The 18,040-nt window shown below is 37.0% G+C and overlaps 3 protein-coding genes across 5 annotated transcripts; 1 reads left to right on the top strand and 2 right to left on the bottom strand.

Moving 5' to 3' along the window:
* Positions 1 to 1,358: 1,358 nt before the first annotated feature.
* Positions 1,359 to 5,750, top strand: LOC133867425 (deSI-like protein At4g17486). The gene is made up of 4 exons (XM_062304187.1): positions 1,359 to 1,628; positions 3,648 to 3,905; positions 4,395 to 4,682; positions 5,216 to 5,750. Exons 2-4 carry the CDS (start codon positions 3,695 to 3,697, stop codon positions 5,458 to 5,460), a joined length of 744 nt encoding a protein of 247 aa, XP_062160171.1. The 5' UTR covers positions 1,359 to 1,628; positions 3,648 to 3,694; the 3' UTR covers positions 5,461 to 5,750.
* A 1,247-nt stretch (positions 5,751 to 6,997) lies between these two features.
* LOC133865953 (lysophospholipid acyltransferase LPEAT1) lies at positions 6,998 to 14,244 on the bottom strand. Of its 3 annotated transcripts, none has more exons than XM_062302489.1 (9): positions 13,512 to 14,244; positions 12,847 to 12,966; positions 12,655 to 12,692; positions 11,771 to 11,835; positions 11,131 to 11,199; positions 10,410 to 10,543; positions 9,398 to 9,538; positions 7,896 to 7,959; positions 6,998 to 7,523 (listed from the first exon to the last, which is right to left on the bottom strand). In XM_062302489.1, the coding sequence occupies exons 1-9, from the start codon at positions 14,046 to 14,048 to the stop codon at positions 7,504 to 7,506; spliced, it is 1,188 nt and encodes a 395-aa protein (XP_062158473.1). In that variant the 5' UTR covers positions 14,049 to 14,244; the 3' UTR covers positions 6,998 to 7,503. The 3 variants fall into 3 exon arrangements, with proteins under 3 accessions (XP_062158473.1, XP_062158472.1, XP_062158471.1); XM_062302488.1 differs by having other exon boundaries at positions 7,813 to 7,959; positions 13,512 to 14,243; XM_062302487.1 differs by lacking the exon at positions 6,998 to 7,523 and having other exon boundaries at positions 7,661 to 7,959; positions 13,512 to 14,243.
* Positions 14,245 to 16,930: 2,686 nt separating this feature from the next.
* LOC133865363 (peroxisomal membrane protein 11A) lies at positions 16,931 to 18,040 on the bottom strand. The gene has a single exon (XM_062301757.1). It carries the CDS (start codon positions 17,955 to 17,957, stop codon positions 17,178 to 17,180), a length of 780 nt encoding a protein of 259 aa, XP_062157741.1. The 5' UTR covers positions 17,958 to 18,040; the 3' UTR covers positions 16,931 to 17,177.

The raw sequence follows: 18,040 nt of genomic DNA, 5'->3' as shown, positions 1-18,040 counted from the left end.
ATTAGAGTAATAATGCATATGTAATTAGTGTTTTACCCGAGTCTATGCAGTATTAGTCTTGAAAATGTCCATGTGCTTTGTACAATTCCAGCTGAACTTTGCCGCCGGTGACACATTTAAGAGGCTAACAGAAAATGCACGTGGGACATAAATTCCACATCAATTATAATGCCAGTTATTGCAGTCTCTCTCTCTGTCTCTGTCTGTCTCTCTCTTTTGTGAATCTTTTTGTATTGTTTGACTGATATTAATGTGCACATGATAATGAAGGGAGGCTAAGCTAACCGATCATAAGATTTTCATGAAATTCTTTAAAGCAGGCAGCTGTACCTCTGTGTACGAAGAGCTGGCAATCTTTGGCCTACTCCACTTCTACCATCTACAAGACTATCAATGTTGAAGCCCTTTTATATATATATATAATATATATGCTAATTAAACAATACAAATTCATATCATTCATCAAAAACAAATAGGCCATGGAACACAAAAAGGCATCATTATATTCGTTTACATAGATATGCAGTAATTTTCATGTGATTGTGTTTTGTACTTATTTATGCGTTCTATAGAAGCACGGATCATAAAGAAAATCCACATTAATCTTTTTCGCTTTCTCTTTAAAACCACAAACAAATCCGTGAAAAGCACACATAATATCAGCACCTTTTTAATGACTTTATATTATATTATATGCATCACACAAATGTCATACACTCAAAATATTAAACCCAATAACAAAAAAAATATTTATCCCACATAATAATCACATGGGGCTATGAGGATAGAATTTTTATCAGAACTGGCTGTAATTTCTGGCCGGATTACACTCAATCATGCTGCAGTCCAAACACTTATTTGAACAAATTAACTCAATCAATACTTTCTCTCTCATTTACTGCTTGAATTGACTGCAATAAAATGTACAAAATGTTGGGTTATGATTGACTGTAATTCCTAACTGAATTACCCCTAATTTAAACAGCTAATGAGAAAGGGCTCTGATAATGTGTACTTATTCAATCAAGTGGGGTCCTAATACCTGTTGGAGGGAGTAAAAGGTGAAAATAGTCTCATTTACTGTTTTTGGGTTAAAAAGCATCTAATTTACTGCTTTGAGTTGCCTAATTCCCGTCCCAAAAAGTTGGACAGTAAAGAATAGGATTCGGAGCAGTATGATAGTGGGTCCTCACTCCACAGTATGCTGTCTCTACAGCCTACAGGTAGCCAAATCATTTAAAGAGAGTTGGGTCAGAATGAGCTCACGGAAATGCAATGAGATTGGACTTACAGGATAAAAACAGTGCGATGGCACTCCTATATCTGGAACTAAACTTGAACTAAACTAAGCAATTATCCGGTAGTTTGTCTGCTATTTAGTGGCAGTGAAAATAAAAAGACAAAGGGGAGAGGGAGAGAGAAAGAGAGGGAGATTTGGCCTTGACTTCCCAATTTTGGCTTTTTTTTCTTTTTTTCTTTTTCTTGTTGCGTCAGAATTCAGGAATGGGTGTCTTTGCTTGAGGAAAAGCAAGGCCTTTGGAAGATCATACTTGTGCTCTGAACCATAGTGGTTGCAATGCAAAAGAAGGTGGTTTTCTTGGGCTCTAATGCCCGTGCTCTCTAAATCTGTGAGTTCCTCTACTCCCTCGGTTTTCTTGAATAGTAAGCCTTGTCTTTCTATTTCCTCAAGTTTTTGTCTTTTGGGTTGGTCTTGGGTACCCATTGCTTTAAGTTCTTTATTCGTCTTTGTTTATAGTAATTATATATTCTGGGCCCGTTTGGTTGCTGAGAAAATTTGGAGGAAAGAAATAAGAACTTGGATTCTCATAATGGTTTTTGGTTTGAAAGTGGGTATTGGAATATACCAAGTCCTGTCATCAGTTCCTTTGTTTTCCCAGTAATCAAACAGAAAGTTTCTGTTTCTTATTATTGGGTTTCAGTGGAGCTACGGCTAGCACTCTTATATGACTGATCTCTTTCTTTGAAGGACAGGTTGATTATGTTGCTGTTTTCTGTTGTACATTTTTTTTTCTTTCTCGTTCATTACATTTCAACTAGATCTGAAATGATTCTTTCTCTGTTCTGAAATTTGAAGTTGACCTGTTGTCTTGATCACTCAGGAAAATTGTTCCTTTCACTTTTTTGAAATTAATGCTGCAGTTGTTGTTAATTAATAATTATGATGAACTTGGCTATTTTCAGAACTTATCAGGAAAATGCAGTACTTGAAATTGTAATTTAGGTTAAAGTTTTGGGTAGTAAAGAAATCCTCTCATTCGGTGATTTTATGAAATTATGAGTAGTTTGGAGTTGTATTTTCTTCTCAGTTATCCTCTATCTCAGATCATATAACATTATGCTTTGTAGTGAGAGATTGGCGAGTTTATTTAGAACTACACATTCTTGTTGGGTTTTAATTTTTCACAATTTTTATGTTTGTGGTGTAAAATTTTCATTGCCAACTCCAACTGGAATACAGAGTTGTTGAGGTTTCGAGCTGTTTCTTTACTTCTATCTCCCTCTCTCTCTGCCTGTATCAATTGTCCTTAGACAAACTGATTGGTGACTAACTATTAAAGTAAAGCCAACTACTCTGATGCATATGGTTGCTATTTGCTAACATGTTGACGACTCTGCAGATTCTCTATCGTTTTATTTTAATTTCCTAAGAGACTGACTAACTATAAGTATTATCATTTTTGACTGGTTTGATTCAAAATTGTTAAAAAGAAAGAAAAAGGAGAAAATAACAAAGAATCATAACTAGCTAGTACAAGAGAAACACCTACATCAGAGATAGAAACCATATTTGACAGTCTAAACATGTATAGGTGAATGCCATTAAGTAATCACTATCCTTTAATTAATGTCAATTTGACAGCTAGAGATTGCAAATGATTGATTAAGGTGATGTTGAAAAGGATATCTTAATATGTAGGATAAATTTAAGAAAGATTCAGAATCCTGGGAGCCTTGATGCTTGATAATGTTGCTCCAATTTGCCAGTTGAGTACTTGATTTCAAGGGTAAACAGTGATGAAAGCTGGTCTAAAGAAAGGGGGTCCATATTGTTGAAGATGACTAATGGCAAAGTGAATTTTTGATTTTTTTTTCTTTTCCAAATCCTCAAAAGTTCCTTTCCACATTCAGCAAAATTTCCAAACTTCAACTTATTTTGTTATCCTGACCAAGTTTGAAGGTACATCCCCTGTAACGAATTCTTTGGATTCAATACTCCCCACTATGCCCTCTTTTGTCAACTGCAACTGGAAACTAGAAAAGACACATCATATAGGATTTATTCCTTAACACCGGTATGGTTCTGAACTGCAACCTTCCATGTTACAAATACTTGATCATGAAAATAGTAATTTTCTTTAGCTACATTAAGGAATGTTAATTATGAGAAAAATAATCACATTGTCTTGAAAAATATAAAAAGAAACAATTTAGTTGTATTAGAGTTGTTGAGCATCTGAAGAGGAATCCGTAGCTGGTATATCCAATAACTGTGCTCTTTTGACCCCTTTTTTGGGTTGTTTTTCTTTGTTTTCTTGTGTTTTCATTTTGCATTGTTGTTAATTCATCAAATACCGTAAATGATGGGGATAGTGTTTGTATCTTTCAATCTTTGCCCATATGCGCAGGTCGGAGACGGTCATTGACTGATTTCTAATTTGACTATTGAAGAAACATGAAGATTGGATCAAAGAAAGGATGGAAATCCATTATGCCTCTTCGTTTGAAAAGCAAATCAGCCACCCGTTTTTGTCTGTTTCCTAAGGTGAAGTCAACTAGCTATGGTCCAGGCAATGCACCAGTCCATCTCAATGTGTATGACTTGACACCCATGAATGGCTATGTTTATTGGGCAGGCTTTGGTATCTTTCACTCTGGTGTGGAAGGTAAGCTTAGGTACTTTTACCTTCATGCATCTTTTTAAGATCTGCCTTAAATATAGTGTCTTCATTCAAAATGATCATAGTTAGCATTATTCCCGGGATTACATAGACTCGGATGCTTAGCTATATTTAGTTTCAACTCTATGATTTCTGTCTATACACTACTTTTTTATGTTATTGATACTATCCATAGAGGAATAGACAAAGTGTCGGTCTACACGCGCTTTATACATTTATAAGACAGTAGCTAGTTATAGAGATGGAGAATGCTACACTCACCAAATTTTCTCCCCAAAAGTTGGTTTCCCAAATAATGTGTCAACATCACTTGTGATCTATTATTTTGAGAAATGTGTCACCATCCCATGGGATGGAGACACATTACTTGGGAACCAACTTTCAAGGAGAAAATTCAGTAAGTGTAGCACTTCTCTACTTTAAACTTATCAAATGAAGTGCAAAATTTCTGATATCCCCAACTGCACTGTACAGTTCATGGTGTAGAATATGCATTCGGAGCACATGACTACCCCACGAGTGGCGTGTTTGAGGTTGAACCTCGGCAGTGCCCAGGCTTCAAGTTCAGGAAGTCAATATTCATTGGGACCACATGCTTGGACCCTATTCAGGTGAGAGAATTCATGGAGCGCGAGTCAGCAAGCTACAATGGTGATACATATCACTTAATTGCCAAGAACTGCAACCATTTCTGCAAGGACATATGTTACATGCTGACAGGAAAACAAATCCCAAAATGGGTAAATCGACTGGCAAAAATAGGTAACTCTTTCCTAATTCCACTGCTTGACACATTGGTATTATTTGCACAGAATTTCGTACAAAATTTTATTAATAAGCATTTTGAATTCAAAAACTTGCTTGTGTCCACAAAAATTGGACCCCTTTTAAATTCTTGTCCCATAATGGTTATGCCACCTATCCAGTCAAGAGGTGATAGATTTTGTCACAAAAGACCTAGTATTTTTTTTTTTTTATAATGCAAGTCTTAATTGGAAGATTTACTGGCTATCACAGCCTCCCAAGACTTTGCTATTTCAGCCTTGGCAATCGTAGACGTCTTCATAATCAATGTGACTTGAACTATTGTTGAATTTTCAACTTGATGGTAACTTCTATCTTAAAACATGACACATCAACTGGTGTGAAATAGGTGTGAAGAGTAGCATTATTCTACTCATTTCAATATAAGTGTCTTTTCCGAAGGTGTTAGCCTCAGATTGGTTAGTATCAAAGGTGTTCTGCAATGATTTTTATGCAGTTGTTTTGAATAATCTTTGTTTAATTTCGGGTAGGTTCAGTATGCAACTGTGTCCTTCCCAAAGCCCTCAAGATCTCTGCTGTAAGGCATGATCCTAGTTGCCAACTGTATGATAGTGAGAAGAAAAGGCTAAGAAGTGCCTTCAGTTGCCTGTCTTCTATCTCCATGCGGCAAAGGCAATTGTCAACATCTTCGATGTTTCTACAATCACCCTTGAAAGGCTGCTTACCGCCATGGGAATTGAGAAGGTCCAACAATGGTTCCTTGAAAGAAAGGTGAGAAATTGCTTCGGGGGTATGTAATTCTTGAATGTTTTTGATACATTAACCGGCTTCACTAGCTTGCTAAGGGAAATTTGTTTTGTTCGCAAAGCCCTTGAAGGCTTGCCGTCCCTTAAATTTCTTCTGAATTTTTAGTAAAGTTTGTGGGGGTGATGCTTGTCATTGTTGTAACGCTACTCTGCTGTCAAAACTACTGAGAAGATACCATTCAACTCTTCCTTGACACAGAAGAAACCGTAAATATATCAAAGCATTGCCCTCCTTTAGCGGGTACATTGCATTTCTTAACCCTTCTGTATTTATTTATTTTTTTTGGTATTTTCAATGGCAACTTCTCTGCAAAACTACGTATTTTAGTGTGAAATCACTACGTATTCCAAAAGATTAATTCATCCTATTACTTTAAGTTTTTAAAATAAGTAGTGATTTAACATTGTATAAGAGTAAAGATTCTGAATTTGAACACTGACTCCATAATTTATTTTTTATTGTCAATTAAATATTTTATATGTTCGGGTCTTCCTTGAGTCCACGCACGGGAGAGAGAGAGAGAGAGAGAGAGAGAGAGAGAGTATAAATTCATATTTTTCTATGCAACTATTTTTTCTACTCTAAAGTTACTTTTCACATGTAAATACTCCTTCTATGACTATGTGATGGTTGGTGGAATTGGCACTAGTAATTGAAAATAAGAGAGCAAAAAGGGTTGGGGACGACGGGACGTTGTCTCTGGACTATTGGAATCGGATGCTCGATTGTTGGATTTGCTCGTCTGTCCACGTCGGACAAGTCTTTTACTTTGTTCTTTTAAAAGGTGAAATTTGGGCATGCAATTGGTGGAATCTTGTTTTTTGGGGAAAGTAAATTAAAGTGGAACCGCACTAGGGAATGGAATCGATTCCTTCACAATTGCAGAGATTACCGCATTGAATGGTAGGTAGCTCACTGTTTTGACCCAAAATATATAGTGTCTTTTAAGGGATTGGATTCATACTAATTATTTGTTCGGATGGCTAATAATTTGAGTAAATAATGCGAGCCTAACCGCGCAGTTGGGTTTCATATATGGTTTTTCATATTATTTATCCAAATTGCTCGGCTAAAAGAACATAATTATAAAAAATAATAAAAATAATAATTTTCAAAAACTAGAATTATAAGATGGCTTACTTGGCAAGAAATAAAATATAAAAGTAGGACTTTAAAGAATAAAAGTCCTTTGGTAAATGTTTTTGGGGCTTAGTTATCCTCTTAATCGATAAACTTCATCAAATCTATACTTTTCCCTAAATAGAAACAAATAGAGGTGCAGAGCGGCCTATTAAATTTCTCTCGAACAATTTCTTTTCTTCCTTTTTTTTTTTTTTTTCCTGGTTCCATTATCTCTTCGAGATTGGGATTTTGATTTAGAACGAAAAAAGCAGGAGTTGTTTTTCCGGTTATTCGCGGTACTAATTAGGCTTACTAGATACTATAAAACCAAAAAGATGTAAGCAGTAGCTAGAAATTACTACAGAAAAGTAAAAAACTAAAAATTAAAAATAAAAAGAATTAAGAATTTGATATTCAAAAATAACTTAACAAGGGCACTTTGTGCATTGTATTTATCTGACCCGCTCAGGCCCTTAAAAATAAAATGGTGTCATGTCATTTAAATTGCCATTTAAAATTTAAATGATGTGACAACATTTACACTACTTGATCTATCTAATATGAATCATGAAATGAATCTTCTCAATTTCGCTTGAAATGGAGAAAATCCTAATCCTTCAAACAAACCCCAAGTTTTAACAATTACGAAGACATTGAATATTCAGCAGCAGCAGCAACGAGAAGCACCTAAGTCACCTCATAAGTCAAACAGAATAATCTTCCAGGATCTTCAAACATCAGAGAACGGCCTGCTCTAATACTAGATAAGTACATGTCAACTGATCGGACAAAAACAATACTCATTCATCACATAATTTTCAGAATAAATTTCATTTCATTTTTTCTAATAGTAGAATTATACGACGAATATACAGACGGCGAATCCGAATTAGCATTGAGATAACAAACCTGCAGGCACACGAAAGAGATGATTCAGATTTACAGATGCATAGTTCTGTCTTAGAAGGGTTTTAAGGGCATAAAATTATTGAGTATGTGACTAGCACATGAGCCCATATAACTCATAGAATAGATCCATCAGCACATTAAAAAAAAAACACTATTTAACGGCCATATTTTCTGTAAAAATGTTACAAGGCGATAACAACACGCCGATGTTCATATAAATGGGTGAGTACACGCCCAGCTATGCCTGTGCATTCATGAGCAAATACCAATTGAGACTAAGAAACTCAACTGGCACAAGATATCATTTGGGAGCGAAGCCATGAAATTATCAATCGTCTTTCTGATGCAAAACACTAGGCAGGCTATTATTACCATTGAGAGCAGCGTGATATATTCTCTTCTCAGGCAGCCCAATATCTGACTGTATCAAATTACCCTGCACACAAAAATAACGCGACAGCATTAAAACCAAGTTAGTATCAATGACCGCATACGGCAACAATGGCATTACAAATTGAAAAAGGGCCACAAACCAAAGAACTTATTGATAAAATAGATGTCATCGCTTCTTTGCTATAACTGATTTTGCCTCCATAAAGTAGTCATGATAGAATAGAGGTGCCTTAGGCCTCACTTCTTTGTATTATCTTAATTAATGATGGGAAAGCTTACAACATATGCTGAAAGAGCATGTCTCATTTCCCCATTCTTCTCTACTTGCATTAGGGCTCATCCAAGGACTGACTCTCTTTGGCTTTGGCTCAAGAGAAAGAAGAAAATTAGATATGTTTTCGCCATTTATATCCAGTCACTACTGGAACCTTAGAAAATCTTAAGGTTGCCATGGAGTCCTTTTATTTGCAATCCTAAGAACTGGAACCCTATTCCCTCTTACATAGCACCACAATCTAGTTTCACATCACATGCAGTAACCACTTTTGGTATTCTAACTATTCAATACTGCAACAACTTCCTTCTTTTAACCAGTGAACAGCGCCATATATCAAAACAACATTGATAAACCACGTGGCCAACCTCAGCAAGTGGTTCCATACAGTTACAGGTCACCTCAAACCTTAAAGGACTATATGATTTTATGAATGACTGGTCAAAAAATTGGATAAGACTAGTTATGTATAGAAATCAAACTTCATCCACTTCCATGGGAATGCACTAGCAATATTGTCTCTCTATTCCATCAAATAAATTATTGTAGCGTAGTTCATTAAATTTGGTCTAATCAAGAACTTTTGAAGCATTTGGATGAAAAAGGAGACATTCTTAATTTCTTTGGCAAGAGTACTGGTAATGTGTTTAATTACTCGTTAATGTTAGTTAATACTGCATACAGGTTTGTCATGGTTCAAGCTCAGCTATTGAAGTGACTTCGTATGAATGTATGGAGATTAATTGCCGCTTATCCTTTGGGCAATATTCCAAGTAGATTTTCAACATATTAAGCACTTCGCGTAAAGATCAGCATGTACAAGATCTCATCTGTGTCACAAATTTGACTTTCACCAGACTGTTAATGCTTTTCTTAGGTAAGTACCATACTGCTATGCATGTTATGACCTCTTAGTATGTACAACCACTATGATCTGGGACTCAGAAAATTTTAAAGAGAGATGATTCCCCATAAACAAGAACCTTAAACAATTAAAATCAAGGATGAATTTCAAAATACAGCCTTTTATGCAGCTTGGGAGGTAACTAGTTGGAGTTATGTAGAGGTAATTCTGACCTTTCAGTAAAGGACAGGCTCCAATATATGTCTGATTATAAACTAATGGTTACATTCTCAAGCAAGAACGCTAGATGTAGTGAAATTAGTTTTTAGTAATTTTATATGAAAAATGATTGGAAATGCATACCTCACTTGCCATCAACCTTCTAACATTACTAGCATAAAGTTTTGGATCATCCTTTTCTTGCTCTGAGGGGTAGTAAGTAGGTAATCGTACCACCTCTAAGTGATTTACAAATTGACAGAGTAGAAAAATGACATGTCTCACCTGCAAGTAAAGAATCAGATCAAAATTAAGATTCAAAGTGTACAAGTTGCAACAAACACAACATTTTCTCCAAACACTTTAACTCCTAAGAAGCATTTAGAGTACATGCAGATTTGAACTTTCTGTTGCACATAAATATGTCTATGAGTTAAATGACTATTTAATCAATCACAGACAAACATCAAAAGTTTCCCTGACGAGTTTTTTCCACAAGAACTCACACTTTGAGCAATAAGATTAAGTCTAACCAAGCTTGAATGAACCTATAATTTTGTGATTAAGTTCTAAGCAGATAATTTTTTAAGCTGACAATTCCATCAGTACCATTGACTGAGAATTCCCAGGCCTATGAGAAATAAATAACTCATATTAAATAATCTATAATAAGAAAACAACAAGCCCCTTAGAATTTCAGTAGGAGGACATCAAGTAATAAATCAGGGCTCTTTTCCTACTGATAGCATAGATACTATCCACCAACAGTCATTACACAGTGCTGCTCCCACCAAAGTGAGGTCCTAGGAGGCCCATTCCGGTTGTGGAAGGGCAGGTACTAATACTCTATTTATACTCCTACTAAAGGGGAGAACAAGAGAATAGTTAACATATGCCCACTCTGCCCTTAAACTGGTTAATAAAATTCCTTTTTTGGAGTGTCCCAACATTATTGTCTATGATCAAAAGTCAAAAAGTAACTTTTTACTTTCCACATTACCATTTATCATTATATTAATTACATGTTGAATGCATTTTCTGTACTCTCTTAGCCTTTTCAAGTGAACTTTAATCTTGGGATGAAGAGAGTATTATACTGGCTTTCTTAATCAGGATTTGTTAAAGGTTATGAAAGTTGAGCATAAGAAGCACTCACCCCAGATATTGAATCCCAGGCAGGACTAAATCTTCGGTAAGGATATCTTAGAATCACTGGAAGCACCGGCGCTTTTGGTAGAAATGCACCTGTCTTGAATGGCAGGAGGTAGTCTCCATTTGTAGTTGTCCCTTCTGCAACGAAATTGAAGACAAATTAAAAAGAAGTAAACACTAAACAGTAATCAGGGAAAATATGCATAATAAATCCTAATGTTGTAGCTCCTCAGAGAGGGACTGTGTACCATGTTCACTTTTGATGAATCGAAGGGAATTTATTGTGACCCTAGAGACAGTTGTTTTATCATAAGAGCAAGTGAGCAACAGAGTAGTGCTACAATTACACCAGTCCTACACTACAAATGCTATTGACTTCCATTGAATAAGCTAAAAGTTAAAGAATAGGGAGGTTCGCCATCCGGAGATTTGCTACTCTTTACCAACAGAAAAGCTATGTCAGTCAGATGGACACTCTTGAAGACCTAGGGATATAGAGGAGGAGTCTTGGCTGTAGTTAATTTACAATTTAAAACTTTCTACCTTAGGAAATCTTTTTCATTTAAAGTACATTATTAAATATAATTATAACTATTTCTTGCAATTCAATGCAACTTATTAATAACCTCAGTCTTTCTTTACTGGAGATACAGGTTGTGCAGTTTATGAAAAACACAGCAGAAATCAAATGGATAACAACATATATAGTATAAGAAATTGATTACCTGGAAAAAGCATCATCATTGGAGCAGACTTATTTTGATGAGATTCTTTAACTCTTTCAGTCACAGCACCTGCAAGGAATCAAAGGATTAGAATCAAGGGGGAGGATGCTGTTGAAAAGTCCCACAGTAAAGCGAGGGCTTCTGTACCTTCCCATTTTTAGAGCCCCTCTCCTCGTGAAGTATTATAAGTAAAATAAATTTTTAATATGACCATTTCTTAGTGTTGGTCTTGCTTAAGAAGAGTCTTTGGAGGGCAGATCTAGATTGGTATAAGTTAAAATATGGAATAGAATTTATTGTAGTCAACCAAAGCAAGTTGTTACATAACTTATCTATCCACACTACTTCACGGATTTCAGAATTTGCTGTTTGCTTGTTTTTCTGTCCATGAAACTACATTAAGCCAGAACATATCTTTTAAAAGTTTGATGCACAAACTCAAAAACAACTTGTAATCTTTTTCTACTGCATTGCAGCAATAATATAGCAAACTCATATAACAACTCACCATACTTTTTAAAAGTGTGCCCGGAAATTAAAATAAACACTAAAAACAATGGCAAGAGAGGCATTTTGAGTAATGTGCTTATCCTCCAATGTACATAACGAGTAAAGAACATGGGCATCTATATCGCACTACCTGAAACACCCTTGAAGTCAGATGACTTTGACTCCCGCTGGACGTAAACACAACCGAGGCACTTGCTGCCAAAAAAATGCCATAAGAATTTAAAATCCCTTCTCAACCATTCAAGCTATTCTGGTGATAGAGAAAGTACATTAGACATCACAAAGGTAAGAATTAAATACTTGACAAAGAAAAAGATAGAACCAAGAAGGCTTAGACAAAGCTAGTAGGAAAGATCTTAAGCACATACTCATTACAATAACATCTTTCTCTTCCCACAATCATAGACTAAAGCTAAATATAATGGCAATTTCAAATACTTAAACAAAAAGACAAGGAAGCAAGGAAAAGGCTATTATCTTCTCTAAGCACAGATGCTGCATATATGATGAGTTAAATTTCAGAAGAAAATTTTCAATTTACTTATCAAAAAATAATGGTGTGATTAATGTTGCAATTCAACATAATAAGAACCTGACCAGCACAGAACAAATAAAATTACATGGTTTTCATGATAGTTTGTAGGTTTTGAATAAGAGTAAAAAATCACATGCAATCTATGCCAAGTAACATGTCTTGCGTTTGTCAGCATTCTAACAATTCATTAGACAGAAGGAAATTTATGGGTCATAAAAAATAAAAATAAAAATAAAAATTTAGAATTGAGCAGTCAAAACACTAACGAATTACCATCTAGTTTAAAATCATTTAGTGTATAGTATATATAATCTTATTTATCATATTCTATCTTTTATATTATAATCAAATATAACTTATTAAAAAAATATTATAATCAAATATATACTACAATTACACTAGACTATTCAATGGTAAAATTATAGCAATTATTACAAGAGAGCAGAAGACTTAAAGAAGCTAACATGAAGTGAACTAACCTGATGAGGCCTACTAGAGGAAGTTTAGCCACTGATCGCTTTAGCAATGAAACCCAGATACAATCCACAGATTTAGAACAGAAATATGTCAGTGAAAACACCAAAACTGTGATGAATACATAAGTGTAGTAAATGAAACAAAAGTAGAGCATAAGTAATCTGTTTCTTTTGCAGCATGTTGAATGAACACACCTTAGCAACAAAGCTCGGGAAGAAGGAAGACATGTGAAACAATATATCTATGTAGGATACATGATTTGATATAATTGCCCCAAGTCTTTCAGGCACATCGGACTCATCTTTTCCTTCATTCTGCCCATTGAAATAAAGCAGCAAAATGGGAAACAAGTAAGAAGCAACATATACGGATTAATTCATATGGGTTAAAGTGGGTCATATCTAGGCGGATGGTGGATCTCTTGCTTGCTTGCTGGAAAGGGCAGTGTGGCTCTTCTCAAAGGGTAGAGAACGGTGGTGGATCCAACCGCCTTTTTTTTTCTTCCCAAAACTCTATTTCACTGGACAGCCGCCTTTAGTGTCTTCATATTACTAGTCTTGAATGTTTTCCTTAGAATTTGGGTTGCGCCCTATCACTTTTTAATAAAATTCGATTACTTACAAAAAAATTCATACGATAAAAGGGTAATGCTGATTTTTAGAAATAGTCGTTTTCTTCCTGTTGACTACCAAAAAGAATTCCATTTTTTCCTTTTAGGCTTAAAATATATTTGGGCCCCTGAAATTTGACTTGGGCACGGTCATTCATGGCACGGTTTTTATAGTAGCTTTCAGAAAGCCATTTTGCACATAGAAACATAAAATCACAGATCACAGAGAGAGAGAATAGGAATGGTAACCTGAACGGCGGATGATTTGTCGTGACTATTAGGAATCCGGTACGTCTGGTTGATCCAATAAAACCCAAAAACGAAAAGCATGGCCCTGGAGAGGGCCCTCCCACACTGGATAATCACGCTCCTCCTCCACCCGCCCATGTGCGCGTAGTCCTCCTGGTCGCCCTCCTCCCGATTCGGCACCGAGAACAGCGTGCAAATCCGGCAAATCGTGTAGTACAGCAGCAATATGGTCATCGCCGCCACCACGCGCAACGGCACGAGCGTCACCAGCGCGATTGCGAGCAGGACCTTCTCCTCCAATGGCAGCTCGCCGCGTCCCATTTGTCCGTACACGTCATGCCGAACGTACGCTGCGAATTTCTTCTCGAGCTCTTGAAGGCTCTCGTGGGAGACGGGGGCGGGCTCGGGCTTGAGAAGCGGGCGGTCGTCTTTGCTCGAGCCCTCGTCGTGGGTGGGCTCGGATCTTTGCGGCGATTGCGGCGGTTGGGGATTGGCTTCGCCTTGCGTCGGATTGAGATCTTTGAGTTCGGACTCCATGCCTATTGAATGCCTCCAATCACCGGATAGCCATTTATTCCAGAATTTTTTACAGGAGAGGTTTTGGGGGAGAATAAACTTAGCGAGGAAGACTTGCTGCGGATCTGGGAAGACGCATCTCGATGGGCTCGTGAAGGTTAGTGGTGCGCTTGAAAAGCCCTTGGATTTCGTACACCTTATGACATGGACCGTTGGACAGATTATTAGTAGATTAGCTGTTTGGATTTTAATAGCCTTGTTTTTTTTTTTTTTTTTTGTGATAGTGAGAGGTGAGTGCAAGCCGCCGATAAACCGAGCGTGTTGGTCCACTTGCCACGATCTTCACGAAACTGTTCTTTTTTCTTTTCAAAGGACAACTTATTTTTGATAACTACCACCTAACAATTATCTAATGACTAAAATGTAGGTTGTCATCTAAAAATTATTAAGCGGCTAATATAAGAAATATTTCTAATAATTCCTTGTTCGGAAAAAAATTTGTTTTTGTTTTCGGTACAAATTCATATGTAAATTTAAGATTCAATTATGTGAAAATAAATAAATCAAATTTTTATCAATGAAATCTACAATCGGCACAAACTCCAAACGCCCAAAACATCTATTAACTGAATGAGTTTTTAAAGTTTAAAATCCAAATTTGAGTCACTCCACTTCCAAATAACACTTAGTTTGTGTCTCAACTTTGAGTTATTTTATGGTCCTTTGCTTTACCAACCCTGATGGCAGGTGAGGTGGGTAACCCTGAAGGCTAGCCCCACCCTACATCCCCTCGCATCCACGCCAAGCCCAAGGGAGCTCCAACCTTACACTCATCCACACCAAAATGAGTGTAGATTTGACCTTCACATATCTCACCAAATTCTTCCAACTTTTTGCTCTTTCTTAGTTACGGGAAAAAAAAAAAAAGTCTCATTTCTTGCGATGTGGCATTATTTTTACTTTTTAATTTGTATAAATTTCTAGAAACAAATAGTCCCGTAAAATTTTAATTTTTATTGACACAATTTTCTTTTAAACTGGACCGAAGGAATTTCTTCTAACCTAATCTATTTAATTGATACGTGTTTAAAATATATATAATTCTCATATGCATTTTTAAAATTCATTGCAAATCTTAAGCTTTATTAAAAACACGTGTAAAAATTAGATACATTTTAAACACATTAGTTTAATAAACTAAATTAAAATAATTTCTTATAATTTAATTTGGTGAAAAACGTTGTCCCTCCTTAGGTAGGTTACACTTTTGAATGCCAAACTGTGGCAGTCTATATGGCGGAACCAAAGGGCCCAATTGGCAGGAACCTGAGTGTGGGGAAGGCTTAAAATGTCTTGGGTTTACGCCATTAACAGGAATATACCCATTCTGGGAACAGATGAGAAACTAAGAAACGACCAATTCAGCCCACTGCTACTATTGGCTTATAAAAATAACTTTTGATCCACCAAAAATGAGTTCATAGAGATCACTGTTAGCACTTTCAATTTTTTTTTTTTTTTTTTTTTTCTAACGTAAAATAACTAGCCATAATCATGACCAAGATACTTTATAGAGACGACATTTCTCAAGTTTTTCGTCGAATTGAATTGGAGGAAATTTCTTCAACCTAATCTATTGAATTAACATATATCTAACTCTTGCATGCATTTTTGATAGAGCATTTAAAAATGCATGTGAGAATCATATATTCTAAGCATAGATATTAGTTTAATAGACTGAATTGAATGAATTTTCTTCTCCTAAAAAACTGTCCAAAAAGAATACCCGAATTGCTTCAAAAGTAGCAGGGAAGAATACCACAGATCTCTTTTGTAGCAGAAAAAAGAGGTTGGTGCAGCAGAATGTCCTCATAAGCTACATGCATTGATAGAAGAAGCTAACCTACTGGAAGGGAAAAAGCCTAGATTTTTCCACTTTGATAAATTAATGAACATTTGCAGCAATGACAGTCTTGGATATAGAAGTAAATTGCTAACGAAGAGTTCAAATATTAGTACATTTAGAACACAAAATGAAAGGATTATTATTGGTGGAAATGTGCCATCTGAGGCCATAGCCAACAATCACTCACCACTTCTATCACAATGGACTGAGAGAGTGATGAAACAATGGCCGTGAGGTTTTATTTATATGAAACAGTATCTCGGAGAGTTAAGTCTAAATAAGCACGAAAAAAAAGTCTTTTATATCAAAGCATATAGAGTACCAAAGATGGATTTAGATCACCATCTTGAGACTTTCAGAAGATTTTCAGATCCCCCACCCTTTCACCACATGAGCCAAGGCCTAGGGACACGAATTCCCGAGTGCAACTGAACATTAAAACATGGATCCAAATCCCTTTTACAAAATGGACAGCTTCATGTGAGACGGCACCCGGACCTGATCGGCTCAAGTGAGTACCTGAACAGGTGAGGCCTAACATGCCCGAATAGGGTGAAGCCCGAGCACGGGCGTAGGCACCTGCTCAAAGAGAGCGAGAACCAGGTGCCCAATGCAATGGACAGCCTCATTGCATCCGATAACCATTCTTAAAACATCTTGTATTCATCATGGTCCCAATTAAAGGTCAAGGATACTATAGGAGCCCGGAATTTCTGGGAGTCTGCATAAATATATAGGAGCCCACCGATTTCTAGCATAATTTTGGGGCAGAAACAACTCAATGTATTTAGGTTTGGGACCGATTTCTCCAAAAGAAAGGCTAGGAATGATTTAACTTTAACTAGTAAAGTAGTTCATATGCCAAAAGACATGAATTTCAGTACCAAATGTGTCCAGCACGAAAACCATTTAACTTCCTTAGCTAAAATAAAGGAGATATCAAAGACAACGCCAATCTAAACTTCTGCACATTTCTAACAAGACCTTTTTCAATAAATTACTGTAAAAAATATCATATATTGATCCACTATCCCTGTATGGTTTTATTTGTTCGAAGAAATGTAAAAACAAGAGAACCGATGAAGTTATGAACCTTCATGGTCTTCACATTGTATCTCCGGCAGAGTTATCTCGTTCCCCCCTCCCAATTTGAATTATCACTACTAAAATTCATAACTCGGTGAACAATTATAACAAAACCCCACAAGTGCCCAGCAATCATACCTTGTAAAAGGCCAAAAAACTCAGCAAGACGACCAATTCTTATGAGTGCTAATCAGCGCCGATAAAAGCCCCGCACACGAAACAAAAAGCGGCGCCGAAAGCCGCCCCTTCCCGTCGCGAATATCAGCCAACGCCATTAGCCCATCTGCAAAATCTTGAACGATCGAGAGCTTCTTCATCAGCTTCTTCTCCCTCAATTTCCTCAACCTCTGCTCTTCTTCGAGACACCCAATTCCCCTGGAAACCGCGACCTCAATACTCGTCTCCAAGCACGCTTCGTCCTCGGCGATCCCCTTCAAATCTATCAATTTCAACGAGACACTACCCATGTACCCGATGAACTCCGCCCAGGCACTGATCTTTTGCAAATTGCGCGAGTGTTTGCCGTCGATCAGACCCGATTTGGATAGCCAGATAAACTGTTCGACGAAATAATACAATCCCTCGCCGCCATAGGCGACGATGGAGAGGACGAGCTCTTGTTTCGAACCGAAATGGGAGTGCTTGAGTGCGTTGAGGTCCTGGACGAACTTTCCGAGTCGGAAGGCTTTGCGGCTGAGTCCCACGCTGGAATCGAAGCTCTTGAGCCGGCCAGTTATGGTTAGGGTTTCGGGGAGCACCGAGGAGGCGAGGACGATCTTGGTGGCGTACCTGGAAATCTTGAGGAGCTTGTCCACGCCATCTCGTTTTGCGAGGTAGGCTTCGAGGTGGTCCAAGAAGTCTCTGCCTTTAGGTGGTGACCGAATTATGGTTTTGGGGTTTTGTGGGGGAGTCTGAACTGTTGAAGCTTTCGAATCCATGGAAGTTGCAGAGAGCCCAAAATTTTGAAAGCTCCGAGGATAGGCTATTGCATCGCCTATTACGACATCGTTTGACACACGCC

The sequence above is a fragment of the Alnus glutinosa genome, chromosome 4 (genome assembly GCF_958979055.1).
Source record: "Alnus glutinosa chromosome 4, dhAlnGlut1.1, whole genome shotgun sequence".
Classification (NCBI taxonomy): Eukaryota; Viridiplantae; Streptophyta; class Magnoliopsida; order Fagales; family Betulaceae; genus Alnus; species Alnus glutinosa.
This window is presented reverse-complemented; position numbering and strand designations above follow the sequence as displayed.